Source organism: Colletotrichum destructivum, chromosome 10 (assembly GCF_034447905.1).
Source record: "Colletotrichum destructivum chromosome 10, complete sequence".
In the NCBI taxonomy this organism is placed as follows: domain Eukaryota; kingdom Fungi; phylum Ascomycota; class Sordariomycetes; order Glomerellales; family Glomerellaceae; genus Colletotrichum; species Colletotrichum destructivum.
In genome coordinates this window covers 2,852,312-2,866,783 of record NC_085905.1, presented here as the reverse complement: position 1 = coordinate 2,866,783, position 14,472 = coordinate 2,852,312, and the positions used below count along the sequence as shown (strand labels likewise).

The 14,472-nt window shown below is 50.9% G+C and overlaps 4 protein-coding genes across 4 annotated transcripts; 2 read left to right on the top strand and 2 right to left on the bottom strand.

Moving 5' to 3' along the window:
* Nucleotides 1–69: 69 nt before the first annotated feature.
* On the bottom strand, nucleotides 70–778 carry CDEST_15158 (Putative Galactose-binding-like domain superfamily, xaa-Pro dipeptidyl-peptidase; the record flags this gene model as incomplete). The annotated part of the gene is made up of 3 exons (XM_062931314.1): nucleotides 70–441; nucleotides 480–577; nucleotides 601–778. 3 exons carry the CDS (start codon nucleotides 776–778, stop codon nucleotides 70–72), a joined length of 648 nt encoding a protein of 215 aa, XP_062787365.1.
* A 1,311-nt stretch (nucleotides 779–2,089) lies between these two features.
* CDEST_15157 (Putative zn(2)Cys(6) fungal-type DNA-binding domain-containing protein) lies at nucleotides 2,090–3,447 on the bottom strand (the record flags this gene model as incomplete). Its single annotated transcript, XM_062931313.1, has 2 exons — nucleotides 2,090–3,309; nucleotides 3,367–3,447. 2 exons carry the CDS (start codon nucleotides 3,445–3,447, stop codon nucleotides 2,257–2,259), a joined length of 1,134 nt encoding a protein of 377 aa, XP_062787364.1. The 3' UTR covers nucleotides 2,090–2,256.
* A 416-nt stretch (nucleotides 3,448–3,863) lies between these two features.
* CDEST_15156 (Putative GroES-like superfamily, alcohol dehydrogenase-like, NAD(P)-binding domain superfamily) lies at nucleotides 3,864–5,266 on the top strand. The gene is made up of 4 exons (XM_062931312.1): nucleotides 3,864–4,100; nucleotides 4,148–4,882; nucleotides 4,971–5,044; nucleotides 5,097–5,266. The coding sequence occupies exons 1-4, from the start codon at nucleotides 3,936–3,938 to the stop codon at nucleotides 5,155–5,157; spliced, it is 1,035 nt and encodes a 344-aa protein (XP_062787363.1). The 5' UTR covers nucleotides 3,864–3,935; the 3' UTR covers nucleotides 5,158–5,266.
* Nucleotides 5,267–12,576: 7,310 nt separating this feature from the next.
* On the top strand, nucleotides 12,577–14,334 carry CDEST_15155 (Putative ammonium transporter, ammonium/urea transporter; the record flags this gene model as incomplete). Its single annotated transcript, XM_062931311.1, has 4 exons — nucleotides 12,577–12,675; nucleotides 12,758–13,077; nucleotides 13,236–13,913; nucleotides 13,983–14,334. The coding sequence occupies 4 exons, from the start codon at nucleotides 12,577–12,579 to the stop codon at nucleotides 14,332–14,334; spliced, it is 1,449 nt and encodes a 482-aa protein (XP_062787362.1).
* Between the last annotated feature and the right edge of the window lie 138 nt (nucleotides 14,335–14,472).

Sequence of the window (14,472 nt, the reverse complement as noted above, 5' to 3'; positions counted from 1 at the left end):
CAGACCAAACACCTCCTGTCTTGGCCTGATCACTTGTGATGCTATCGAACTCACCCTTGGCTGCCTTTTTCAGATGTTGAGAGGAAGAACCATCTGTGACGGATAGTCTTCACCTGTGTGAGCTGTATGTGTTCCCTCATTCGGATTTTCCAATGGCCCCAAGTCTGCCCATTCATGCAACCTATAATCGTGACCGTTGACTTCCAAACGCATGGATTCGCCAGCCTCAAAGGCTATACAGGTGTGCCAGACAGGAATGTTGAGCTCCACTATCGTTCCAGATTGTACTTTTTCTTCCTTGTCGTACGGAAGCCAGAGCTCATTGGGAATTTTTTGTTTCCGTTGCTCCTCTGACAACATAGAATCTTGACCCAAAGCACGTTTGGATGCACACAGTCGAGCAGCCGGACCGTTTCGCTTGTAGAGCTTGAGGTTGTCGATCTGATCGAATATTGTCCCGATTGCTTTTCCAAAGGGACAATCAGATTCAGAGGAACATTGCCGTCAACATCCAACTTTCGCATGATGACGCATACATCCCTGTCGTCGTTGTCGTCTGTTGACATAAAAAGCTTGACTTTTGAGGGTTTTAGTATTGACGTGTATTCGGCACAAGTAAAAGTAATTGCACCCTATCCTCTTCCCATTTGTTTGCTCTGTATGAAGATGTGGCATGCTCTTTTGGGGTTTGAAGGGAGAGGTTGTTGTTCTCAGCACTGAAATAAAACGTATGATACCCCGTTGTTGTGAGCGGATAATCATCTCCAGGACGGTGCATTATAGCTGGACGACCACTGTACCGGAGTAGACATACTCTGAACATTGGCGTATGTTCTCACCCATTGTCTTTTCCTAGGAGATACTTGTCCAGAAATCTCTGGGGGTCAACGTTGTCTTCCGGTTAGAAAATGTCGTGCCACTCTTGTGTAGGATGAATGGAATGCTGTTCTTGGCAAGTGGACAGAAATTTTCGACCCGAATTTTCGTCCCATCCCTAATTTCAACCGGGATATCCTTCTCCTAGACGTTCTTCTCTCCTCCAGCCTTTGTGCAAGACCACTTGTGTGTATGGCTCAAGTTCAGACCATATGTTCGCAAACTCACGTCTGGTCGGACTGAATGGGACGTCGAAGCACTTGATGTTGAAACAATTCAGATTTGTAGATGTTGAATAGAGGTTGTGAGCAACAGTAAAAATGTTGTCTGCTTGCTAGAGGATAAGTTTTTTTTGGGATTGGGGGCACAAGACGCCTCTTATAGAAGAAAAACGAAGTTAGATTCTAGTGAATCTTTACCTGCTGCAACTTATCTCCGTTCGTCCGCACATAAGAACCAGCAACGGTTAAAAAACAAAACAAAACAAGCTTTTGCGCTACTGTGTATAAAAAGAACTAGTCTAGCTTACTAAGAAAATGCTGCAATGTGCTCTGTAGGTTTAGCCGTATCAATACAAAATATTTAGACTTTCTCTAGGCAATGTTGCTATTATTCACACAAGGTCAGCCGCTCCAAAAAGATGGATCTTAATCAATATGCCTGTCAGAATTGAACTGTGTAAAATTGATTTGTCAGAAAACACCTGCAGAGCTGCTTGAATTAGTAACGCCTTAGGTCATTCAAATGTGGATGTCACTTGGCTGAGAATGTGTAAAGTAACGATTCTAGAAGGATCCCTTCTCGGTTGCGTATTCTTGAGTTAATATGATGTTTTCCTGCGTACCCGCATTCACAGTTCTAAGGACACAGGCTTCCAAAAAAAAAACTAAAACCTGTCGCAGTCTACACAAGATTAGCACATGATCAGCGCTATGTTCTCAGCTCAGGTCAATTACCCTATGAAGCTTTCTTGGCTACAAACACTATTAAACTGGACTTGAGCTCTGTGAGGTTCATAGTCAAGATCGAAAAGGTCTCAACTACAGAGGTACGGAATTGCTTAAAAATCAATAATTAATTAAACTTTATTACAAAGGACTTTGAATTATTCTCTAGTGGAGAGTGTGGTATTGAGGATGAGGGCTTAGAAATCGGTGGTAGGTGGTCTACTTGTCCCCTTGAGGTAGTTAGCCGTATTGATACGGCCAGCTAAATACGTTACAAAGAGGCGTGACATGGGTCCTGTATGATATGCATGGTCCTTGATTGACCCGGCCCCGGTTCCGAGGCTGTGTTCGACCGCAGTCTCAAGAGCAGCAAGTAAATCACTGGTTAACAAGCCCCCGCTCCTCAACACACCCCCAAGCCGAATTTTAACTACTACATCTCAATAACCAAGCGATTACCAATCGCTGGCCCGAACGAAACTACCTCCGATCCAAATACCACGTCACAAGGCCATTGTACAGCACACTCCCACTCGTCTCCAAGAAGCCCCTTGATATGTCTCAGTAGACCTTCAGGCCAGCCCCTGAGGCCCCAATGATCCCTGTGCAAGCTCATCAGAATCGTAAAGTGGGCCAGGGTAACGAGTGCCACAGGTTGCCGGGCTGAGCACATGTCCAGAAACAATTGGTTGGCTTCGAGTCCCCAGGACCAAATGATTTTGGGCATTTCAGGATCGTCAGGTCTATCCAGGAGGGCTGTGATTCGGCGGGAAATTTGTGAAATGGCGGAGAAGCATGCAGCTCTTAGGTTGCCTTCGGACCGACGCTCGATGCAGGCTAGAAGTGGCCGAATCCGTGGAAAGGTCGTTTCTAGATCTAGCAGCTCTGACCTGAAACGGACTTCAAAGGTCGTCAGAAGCCACGATTGCGAGATTGTAGCCGGATTAAAGTTCTGCCGCACAAATGCCGTGGCACTTCTGGTGAATTGGTAAGCCCGCAGAAGCTCCTCCAGAGGATCGAACTTCGTTGTCTGCAGAGCGAGTACCCGGGAGGGCCGCAGAAATGGCTCTGCCACTGCGTACATAGACATGAATGCAGAAAAACCTAGCAAGGCTTGAGAATTTGTTTCGTGGAGGGACTGGAAATGCGGCTTCGCCCGACTGATTGCGGCCTGGTGGTGCGCGACAGCCCTCGCATACCACTTGGACTGAGACTTGTCCTCACTGTAGAGGTGCAGGGCCGTGAGGCCAAGGATGCTGTTCAGTACATAGTGATGAGAGAAGCCTAACCGCACGAAGTCGGAAAACAATCGCCGTGCTGTGTTTGTATGGTCGCCCACAATGGGATGGCGGTGCCAGTGTTCTAGCAGCTCAAGATCGGCCAGACTGTCCTCATTAAGAGGTACGGCTGTCAGGCTTGACGATGAAAAGCTGCATGGGATATTGGCCCGATCACATTGACGACATCGAGGGTGGACCTCATTGCACTGAAAGAATTAGGCTACAAACCCCTTCAAGCTAGTTGAGGGAAGGGCGCACAGTACCTTGGCATGTCGCTCCTTGCATTGTAAACAGCCGCCTCGAGATTTGCTGTGCGGCTTGCGCCTTCTGTTCACACTCGCCATAAGAAGCCCTGTTCGGCGAGGTATGTTGTGGTTGGTTCTTGGATGGAATTAGGTAGAGTCGAAGGAGTCGTATAGATACGGAAAGGCAGAGCGGGGCACTCTACATGTATTGTAGCGTAAAGGTGAAAGTTTATTGGAACCGTATAGATACGGGAGGAGAGGGTGGGGCATTAGATATAGTGCTAAGCAAAATGTTTATTTAGTGGAGAAATAACACCGCCTCTGAGCGGAGTTACCCTGCAGCTTTGTTGTTTGGCAACAAAACAAAGGCAGGATGACAAATCTACTGTATCATAGCGTCCAACTTCTTCATTCCTCGCGTTCCACAATTAAGGGTCGTATATTGATAATCAACTGGAGGCTGCGAATACATCGTGAACTTATATAAATGCTCGAACTGAAATTATGTGTAGGTTATCTATGCCAATGCAATTCACTCTACACTTACAGCAAACAAGCGAGATTCATCATTAACTACACTACTCACTATGTCTTCTACAAGAACTACGAAAGGCTGGACGGTTGAGGGCAATGGCAGCTTCGACGCTCTCAAATTTCAAAAGGACCGCATTCTCCCTGAGCTCACCGCCAATGATGTGTTGGTTAAATTTCATGCGGCATCTCTGAACTACCGCGATGTCATCATCGCCCTGGTAATTTATCCTTCCAGAACATCTTAATCATGTACTAAATCTCATAGGGTCACTACCCTTTCCCGGTGGCACCGAACATCGTCCCAGGCTCCGACGGAGCTGGTGAAGTCGTAGAAGTCGGTTCCAAAGTCACCCGGTTTGAGAAAGGTGCCAAGGTTGTTACACTGTTCGGTCAAGGCCATCAATATGGGGAAGTGACCCTTAAATCCCTTGGGACAGGGCTAGGTGGTGCCATTGATGGCACTTTCCAACAGTACGGCATTTTCAATGAGAATGGACTGTCATATATGCCAGAGAACCTCAGCTATTTGGAAGCCGGAACGCTCTCTTGTGCCCCTCTCACCGCGTGGAATGCTCTCTACGGGCTGAAGGCAGTCGCCCCCGGCAACTGGGTCCTAACACAGGGTACGGGAGGTGTGAGCATCGCTGCTCTACAGTTTGCAAAGGCCGCAGGTGCTCGAGTCATTGCGACAACTTCTTCTTCAGCCAAGGCTGAGACACTGAAGAAGTTAGGGGCTGACCATGTCATCAACTACAAGACGAACCCGAACTGGGGCGACGAGGCAAAAAAAATATCCGGAGGTGTCCACCATGTTATTGAGGTTGGAGGCTCGAAGACTTTGACAGAGAGTTTGAAAGCCGCTGCCATTGGCGGTGTGGTCAGTATCATTGGTTGGGTCGGCGGGCCGGGAGAAAAGGGTGTGGATTTCCCCCAAATTTTAGCCAGCATGGCGATTGTGAGGCCACTTGTTGTTGGAAGCCGGGAACAATTTGAAGCAATGGTAAGTGGCTTGGAAAGGATTGTCTGCTTCGGACGCCTCCTGAAACCGTCATCCTCTCAATTTGTTAGCGGTGAACTAACAATTATAGATTCGAGCTGTCGAGGCCTTTGACATCAAGCCCGTCGTCGACCAAAACATCTTCAAGCTTGAGGATCTCAAAGAGTAAGAAAGGCTTATCTCCAAATGATTCTTCCAGGAAGCTAACAAATTTCAGAGCCTATCAATACCAGTGGGACCAGAAGCACTTTGGCAAAGTTGTTATCAAGATTGAGTAGATGTGTGCCTTGAACGTCGTCACACTTGTCGCTGTATGGCGAGTTCATAGAAGTGTCCCCGGAGCTGTAACTTTCTACCATTTAGGAGAGTTGAATTGAGATATCTATCACCAGTCTAACGGAGGTCCGTACACAGACCTTTTCTTAGACCCCCTGGGTATCCTAGCGCTGGGCTTGAGGGCATCAGTGTCTATCTTGAAAAGCGCTATAAAATGACCTCTTTTTCATATGCTTAAAGGGAGGCTAGAGATGAATTTAATCACCCATCAACCCCATCTTTCAGTTGACCTCTTCACTCTGTATAGTGCCCCTGACATTTTCATCCCTCTATCTATTCAATAGGGATGCAGATTGTTGAGGCAGCAGTCTAGGCCCCTCCTGTAGTAAGGAGTAGTCTGGATCCTCCCTGTTGCGAGGGGCCCTGATTAGGCACTGGTTAGGCACAGGCTGTATGGATGGACCAGCATTGGATTTGTGTCGCGAATAGCCTTGCTTTTAAGAAGCCTTAAGGGCAAGGTTTATGGAGGAGGGAACCTGCGACGAGTCTAACGGAGGTCCGTACACAGGCCTCCTCTCAGACCCCCTGGATGTCCTAGCGCTGGGCTTGAGGGGGCATCAGTTCCCGTCTGGAAGGGCCCTATAAAAGGACCTCCTTTCCTATGCGTAGGAATAGAAGGGCCAGAGATGAATTTGGTCACCTATTTTGACCTATCTTTTGTTGACCTCTTCACTCTGTATAGCGCCCCTGAAAACATCGTGGCATTATGCATCGAGTCTGAAAAGTAAATTGCGTTGATAATGAAAGAAGGTAGCCCATCGTGCTGGTGGAGTCCCTGTTTCAAAGTCAGTAGCAGCATAGCACGGGCATTTGGTGTAAGCACAAGCAAAAGTAATAATACAACTTACAATCGACGCTTTGAGAGAAGGAATTTAAGTATATGTAGTGGTCCCCGAGAAATTGCGCTAAGTACCTGGAGACGGTGTACCGGTTTGAACAAATGGTATGACACTGATAACGCTTTTAAAAGTCCCGCTGCCGCCGTAACTGTTTAGGCTGTTGGTCGTCCCTGAACACTTAACGAAAAAGTTATCGCTACAATCAATGTTACAAGTTGCTTCGTAGACCGTAGCGGTATTAATCAGCACGACTGATTCATATCAAACGCACCGACGTGCTTGCAGGTTCTGATTCCGAGCTTGAAATAAGCTGAAAACATTTGACATAGCCTGATCCTGCCTCATTGGAGAGGAGATCAATCAGTCAAGTAACGAGATTATACATCAAGGCGAACTGCATGAAGCTACAGCTGAAGAAACTTCTCTGTTATTTGTATCTGAACTTGACATATCCGATTGCTAAATTTGTAGCTTTGATAAAGTTTAGAAAGCAAGGCCTAAGTCCTTGAGCTCTACTGCATGCTATAATACATAAGACAGTGAGAGGCTTGTGAGGCATATCAACAGAATGCATTCAAACAACTTGCAACAATCTATGCATAGACAATTTCAATGTGGACAGCGGGTGTTTGTAGTTCGAGGACGAGGACCTTTAGCATATTGTTTACTTATCGAAATTAGGTTTTATCTAAAATAGAGTCTTACAAATAAGAATAAAAGCAAAAGTCAGCAAGACAGAAATGCTTTTTACCTGATTAAAATTTATGAAGCTATATTGTCATGCGATAAGCACTTTCCGTCTAGGAATAAGAGAATGAATAGTGGTAGATCTTTTCAAGATCTATTCTACACGAGGGTTTAGGTTGAAATACCTGTGAGATTGGTTACGTGACACCTTCGTGTGACTTGTGTCGCACAACGTGACCTACGGAGCAGGTGTGCTTCACGACATATCAAATACATCTTGCCGTTGTTGATCAAGTTTTAGTGACTGGTGTAGGACTGGTGGTTTGTATCAATATGCAATTGACACACTCCGAGCGGTTTCTTAGCCAGATCAATGAGTGCCACTATGTGATATTGGTAATATGGCTTTAGAGTAATTCGTCGTTAGTCGCAGACAAACATATGAAGCTAACCAACATAGCATCTTCCACTAATTGATAGGATGTCCCGAAATGCAATACATCGACATCCATGGGTCCTTGGGTTTGGTGCGGATTGCAGTTGGGGAAGATGCACATTGAATCCGGGAATCAGACGTCAACGCCTCGCCTTCCATCACTGACTAACATTGGTCGGGGAGTCCAACATAGTAATATTAATGGGCATGTTTCAATGCTCATGTACAACCGTGGTGTCGCAGGTGCTTCGCAAAGTCGAAACCCTCAGAAGTGAATCGAGGGTGAAGACGGAGGGAGAGGAGAAAGAAATATATAGAAGCGATCCTAGTTGCGCCCGCAAGCACGTGAACGAAGGGCGCCCGCTGGTAGAGAAACAGAGCTGTACGTATGGTTTACATGCGCTTGGACGCCGGCCAAGGAGAGACGAAACGAGTGAAGAAACGCCCGCAACGACGCAAGGCAGTGGGACAGAACCATGGCTGCGGGACGACGGGAGCAGGAACGTGGTGATCTAAGAACCTTAAAAAGGTCCTGCGCAGCCGTTGAAGTAGCTCTGCGCGTTGTTATTCGGCCATTTCAACTGGCTACCTACCTGTCTGTAAGCAAATCAAAGGTCGACAACCCTGGGCTTTACTGATCGGTTCATTGTGTGATGTTGTAAATGGCAAGAGGTGATTGTTTTGAAGCCTGACCTCTCTGGCAGCTAACGACAGAGGCTTGAGACTATGGGAGACGGGGAAGAAGATGAGGGAGGATTCAACACTCGAGAGCGGAACCACGTTATACCCTGAAAATTGCAGACAGGCACAAAAGCAAGAGAAACGTGGCTTAAGACTTATCGGCGATACAGAGGGCCGGCTGACGAGAACAGATATGTAGGTTAATCAGTGGATGGCGGTGGATGAGTGGAATGGCGCCTTATCTCGTAGAGTCATGGGTACCTATCGATGCGTCTCGAGCATCAAGACCCAAAGCAGAGCACCCGGCACGACCGGCTTCCCTTGGCGAAAGCAGTTGGTGGCATGGTGCTGGCGGGATGACAGCGTGGAACAACACGCGAATGTTGTCCAGCAGCGGCAGCCAGCTGGAGGTCCTCAATACGTACTCTGTGTTGCTGTCAACCAACAGCGCACAACTTAACTTTGATATCAGTGATTCTCTTTGAGAAAAGATGAATGTTGTTTCTAGGTTGGCAACACTAGATACCGGCGCTTGACGTCAAACATGAAGAACATGACCGTGGAAACGATGAAAGCGTTGGAAATTAGAAGTGAGGAAGGTCGTTACCAATCATCAATCAGTGGACTCTCTCCCCCCTTGATCCAGTCGGCCGCGGAAAGGAAAGAGCACATGGGATGGATGGGAGAGACGAGGTCCACCACGAACCACGACCTACATACAGGGATAGTAAGGTACACCACTAACCCCTGCTTGCTGCACGAAGGACCACTGGTCCCTGGCTCGCCTGGCTCGCCTTATCAGCGCCAAGATGACGCTAAGAAGAGACGACCCACACGTGCCGAGAGATAAGAGAAACTGGCCAATCATGGCTCAGCTGGGCGGCAGCTTCTTCAAATGGACGTTGAGGCCGCGACGAATCTCGCAACCTTCCAATGTGACCTTCATTCCCGCGAAGCAAGTGTAAGTGCAAGTGCAAGTGCAGGATGGAAGATGGACTCGGACGGGGGCCCGAGGCAGCTTTTCACTAGCGTTCCTTCCCTCTGGTCTTTTGGTTCGCACCATTGAAGTTTTCGTGCTGTACACAGTACCTAAGGCAAGAGCACCTTAGATATCCATCCATACCCACCTACCTAGGTACCTGAGGTACTGATTGCTTCCCCCCCAAAAGCGAAACCTTCTCGACGCAATGCTGCGATACCGCCTCATCTTACTCACCCACTCGCCCTCTACGCCAACTGATGCACACACACAAAAGCACACCGAGCCCGCATACAACCTAGTTGCTCCTTAAAAACCTTGGCTGATCTATTTCGTTCCCCATCCGGCCGACAATGACGACATGTCGCTCTGCCCCCAAGACAGTCCGGGGCAATTGGCTGGTCAACTTTCAAGCCGTTAACCAGGCGTCCATTTATGCTTCCTCTCGAGACTCTCATGCTCAACGCCTCATACGCCACGCCATGCCTTTGGGCTGCTCGATAAGAAACACAGACTATCGAATTCGAATGTCCCTTTTGCGTACTCGCCAGCTACTGATAACGACTAGTACCACCGTTGCCAGGAAACCCCGCCGTCGATGCCGTGCTCCTTGGCTGACCCATTGCATCTGATCTGATCCGTATAGCCGTCGCCCGAGTTGACGTGTCCAGCCCAGAAGTACGCTTTCAAATCCTCTATCGCATCTATCAATTGCACTGCGTCTACTCTTAGACATTCGAATTACCCATCGCACAAGGCCGCCCCCGTTCCCGGCTTCTCCTCATTCACTCGGAGGCCTATCCGCCCGGTTGGCCTGCCGTCTTATCTACTCCTTGTTGGTGAACCGGAAGAATTCCCGCCTTGTTCCCTACGGCACAGCCCGCCAAAGACAAAGGAAAGGAAGACTCTGTCTGTGCATTCGAACATATCAACAGCCACTCCTGCAGACTCCTGCGCGAGTGCATGTGGCCAAGCCCCGCAATCGAACCGCCCAGGATTCAGTCCGCATCATGCACCCTCCAACACACTTCGATGCGTGCCAATGTCTTCCCTACCGTCAGCACCATCTAGGCCACAGCAAGCTCGACGTGTGGGGGTATGTTCGGCGCTGTGGCGGCCTCCAGTGTTGCCGACACGTCGTGCCGGACTGAGTGGGACAAGCTGGAGACGAGTTTGGCGTCCAAGACGCAGCTGATGATGATCTTTCACCTGTGTGCGACATTTGGCGGCTTCTCCTGAGGCCGTCTCCGATCTGCGTGTACGTCGCAGATGCGGCACGCCCTCCGGCGTCGCTTCATCTATTCATTCCCCGTTTTCCGAGAATAGATGCCCATTTATGTTTGGCCGTCACCACAACCGTTTCTGACTGGTTCCTGGGCGCGATGAAAAGCACAATCGCCGCCAGTGAGCTAGTCCTGTCGAACCCCAACGGCTGATTTTTGCAAATCCGCGAGCTGAAGGCGGCAACGTCGTGTGTGACAGTGGGTTTCGAATGGATTCGGTTTTTGATTTGTCTTTTCCACCAACAATACGAACAAGGGATGTGGCTTTGTTAGCCAACCCGCCCACGGGTCACACACACACAACTAGATGAACCCGACTGCCTCATGCGAGTCTGCGACTCGGCGATGCGCATTTACCAGCCTGCATATTTTTATTGCCTCGCGGAGAATCACCACGGCTGTTGTTGGTTTGCTTACGGCCCTGGATGAAAACGCCGCTTGTATCGGTTCTACAATCCCTCCGAAAAGCAAAAAGAAAAGGTTGACAATCAATTTGATCTTCGGAGGGGCTGTCCGATTCTCGCCCGATGTCCTCCCGGTTCCGGATGCAGCATCTAGAAGAGATACAGGCGCCCCCACAACAAATGACGGACGCCGCAAATTGCGTCGGTACCGGCATCTCATGAAGGCGAGGTTCTTCATTTGCTGCCAACACCGAGAGTCGTCGACACGCTGCTCTCGCCGAGATAACACGCACTGTTCAACCAAAGGGGGCATTTGTCCCGTTCCGCGGGCCATGCCTGTTCTGTCACGCACCGAGAATCGTCCCCCCTGCCCCCACTCGGCCGGCCCAGGCATGGTAGGAGAGGAGACCGACCATGGGTCAAGACTCAAGAAAGGGCAAATGAAACGGATTGCAACCGAACCGTGCCTCTCGAATGCATTTCTTCCGTTGCGTTTCCGAGGCGCCGCATGCCTCTCTGAACCTCTCCCCTATTCTGTTCTATCCGTAGCTCATCTCCAGCTGCCCTGATCGCCTGTTTGCTGCAGTCTTGGCTGTCTCGCTTCCAGAGAAGGTCTGCATCAACATGTCTGGACTGCGTCGCACAGCGGGCGCTGGACGAAATTTGAATAAAATTCTGTCCTGGTCCAACATGGCAGCGCGTCCAATGTCAAACGACAACGACGCCAGAGGACGGGGCTACCCTGCGGCTTGAGGAACCGAAGCAAGATACGTGACCAGGGCGGTGCCTCTTGAGGTCTCGAGGAACCGAACAATCTGACAGTATTTCGACTTCGCCCCGTCCTTCGAACAGGCCAACACCGGACGATGCGGTGCCGGGCCGCCCGGTCCATGTTGGATCATCGAATCGAGACCTGAATCCCTTGCCTTTGAGAGGGGGTGAGGGGATGATGGATCAGCAAAAGCTCAAGCCACATCTTGGCACGGGATACTCTATTTTGTCTGCTCGATTGGCAAGTTCACAATACAACTTCCCAGAGAGCTAAACACGGCAACACTCGAGTTCATCTCGAAACGGATGAGGAAACGTTCGGGGCCGGGCACCAAGTCCGCCAAGCCACATGGCTCCTTCACATGGCTTGAATTAGCTCCAACCAGCCCGAATCCCCCGACCCCCCGGTTCGTCTCCAATTCCTTATCAGTATCCACATATTCCGACAGCCCACACGATCCTTGGAAGCTGGGGTTGTGTTGTATGGGCAGAGTACATGGTGTGTGTTACATGGGCTATGTATTCGTACGAAGCAAGCAGCTGCAAAGCATGTGGGTGTGCAGGTACCTATGTACGTCGTCCGTTGGCCTGCGTTTGTCCTTTCTAATGAAGCTCTCGCGACTAGACAACCTCGTACCACCACCATGCAGCCACGCCGGCAGAGGGACATGGTCATCTTGTCTCCCGGAGGCCGATGAGGAGACGGAGGCGTTGTCCCAAGGCACTGTCCTCCTTCCCTGCAGCTCAAAGCCATCTCGTCCTTATTCTTGTATGCCTTCTTCCCCACCCTTTTGGCTTCTATGCTATTGGTGTTCTCGGCATACAGGACTATGTAGGTGGGCGGCAGCGACTTCCCAACTGTTCACTTCTCGAATCCCCTTCATCTTACCCGTGGCCTGGGCTGGCTACGTATCCCTACCCTGTTCCGTATCCATCCTGGGATACCTACAGTGCTCAAGGGACAATCTCTGCCACCTACCTTGCTGAGTGGTCCGAGGAGGATCGCCCCGGTCTGGTGGTTGATGTTCCTTTTTGATTATTTAGCCTGTGAATCCCCGGCGCCGTCTTCAATAAGGGCCTTTTCCCCTTTTTCCTTTCGTTCCTCTCCTCCCTGCAGCGACCCCTTCTTCTCATATCCGTCCTTTCTTCTTCGACGTCTGTTCGCCGCATACGAGGCCCAGTGTCCCGGCGAAAGTTGAAGATACGATAGCCACCCCGACGTCCCATACCGCGCGACGCAACTTTGATTGACCGCCCACGCGCCGGCGCGCAACCGTCAACATGTCTGCCGGTCTGTACACACTTCCGTACAATGGTACGGAGGGAGAGGCCGACGCTGGATACTCTGCTGGGGTGCAGGACCTCAACGTCTTCTACGAGGTGAGTTCACAATGGACACTCTTTCAGCATCGTTCCGAGGCTCGCCCTCGTTCTGGGACACAGATCTAACTCGAATGATTAGTCGGGTGACCTGGCATGGATTATGGTCTGCGCAGCCCTCGTGCTGCTCATGATCCCCGGTGTCGGCTTCTTCTACTCGGGTCTCGCCCGTCGCAAGTCGGCGCTGTCCCTGATATTGATCACAATGATCTGCGTGGGAGTAGTTGGCTTCCAATGGTTCTTCTGGGGTTACACCCTGACCTTCTCACACACCGGCTCCGCCTTCCTCGGTGACATGTCCAACTTTGGTCTCAAGGACGTCGTCGCCCAGCCCTCCGTCGGCTCTACCAAGCTCCCCGACATTCTCTTTTGTTTGTACCAGGGCATGTTCGCCGCCATTACGTGAGTCTAACCCCCCTCCACTCCTCCCTCTTTTAGTTCCGGGTTGAAAGTTGCAAGGTTGGAGAGTTCGGGTTGCAATGAGCAGACTTTACCCGGTCAACGTAGAGCTCAAGAGTACTGTCGACTCGACTTGGCGCAGCAACTAACAAACTCTCCAGTCCCGCGCTGGCCCTTGGCGCCATTGCTGACCGTGGCCGTATCCTCCCTGCCATGGTCTTCGCCTTCGTCTGGGCCACCATCGTCTACGATCCCATTGCTTACTGGACCTGGAATGGTAACGGCTGGCTTTTCACCCTCGGCTCTCTCGACTTCGCCGGAGGCACCCCGGTTCACATCTCCTCCGGCGCTGCCGCCCTTGCCTATTCCCTGATGCTCGGCAAGCGCACCGGCTACAACAGCGTTCACGGTCTCCCCTACCGACCCCACAACGTCACCCACGTCGTCCTCGGAACCGTCTTCCTCTGGGTCGGCTGGTTCGGCTTCAACGGTGGCTCTGCCCTCGCCGCCAACATTCGCGCCGTCATGGCCTGCTTCAACACCAACCTTGCCGCGGGAGTCGGTGGTGTCACCTGGATGTTGCTCGACTACCGCCTCGAGAAGAAGTGGTCCACCATCGGCTTCTGCTCCGGTGCCATCTCCGGTTTGGTTGCCATCACACCGGGTGCCGGTTTCGTGACCCCCTGGGCTTCCGTCATCTTCGGCATCGTTGGTGGTGTCTGCTGCAACTTTGGCACCAAGCTCAAGTTCGTTCTCGGCATCGACGACGGTCTCGATGTTTTCGCCGTCCACGGCATCGGTGGTATTGTCGGCAACACCCTGACTGGTATCTTTGCTGCGTGAGTTTGCCTCCCATCTTGCCACTCGCAGTTGTGTATGTTGATGCGTCTGCTAATAAACGTCCATAGCTCCTACATCGCTGCTCTCGACGGTGCCCTCACCGGTGAAGATGCGATTGCTGGCGGCTGGATCGAGCAGAACTACGTCCAGCTCGGCTACCAGCTCGCTGGATCCGTCGCCGGCTTCGCCTGGTCTTTCGGCCTGACCTGCATCATTCTCTTCTTGATGAACCTGATTCCCGGCCTCAGCCTCCGCGTCAACATCGACGACGAGGACCTCGGCCTCGATGACTGCCAGCTCGGGGAGTTCGCCTACGACTACGTCGAGGTCACCCGCCACGTCTCCGACATTGTGCCCGGCAGCCACGAGGGCGCCCCCGGCAGCTCCGCCCACAGCTCCCTCCCCGAGAAGACCGTCTAAAGGAGTACCCAGACGAGAAACCCGTACATTCAACTCGGCATCATACACCAAGAAATGTGCTTATCCGTCGGTTCGCTCGCTCATCGGCGACTGAAAAAGAAAGGGGCGGTCATCGTCCGTAATACTTATGTGTCCATA

What these genes read in the sequence shown, in the direction of transcription:
- CDEST_15156 (XM_062931312.1), top strand. Translation starts at nt 3,936, where the DNA reads ATGTCTTCTACAAGAACTACGAAAGGCTGGACGGTTGAGGGCAATGGC. An exon ending in GCGATGTCATCATCGCCCTG is followed by an intron (nt 4,101 to 4,147) that starts GTAATTTATCCT and finishes TAAATCTCATAG; the next exon opens with GGTCACTACCCTTTCCCGGT. An exon ending in AAGCTTGAGGATCTCAAAGA is followed by an intron (nt 5,045 to 5,096) that starts GTAAGAAAGGCT and finishes AACAAATTTCAG; the next exon opens with AGCCTATCAATACCAGTGGG.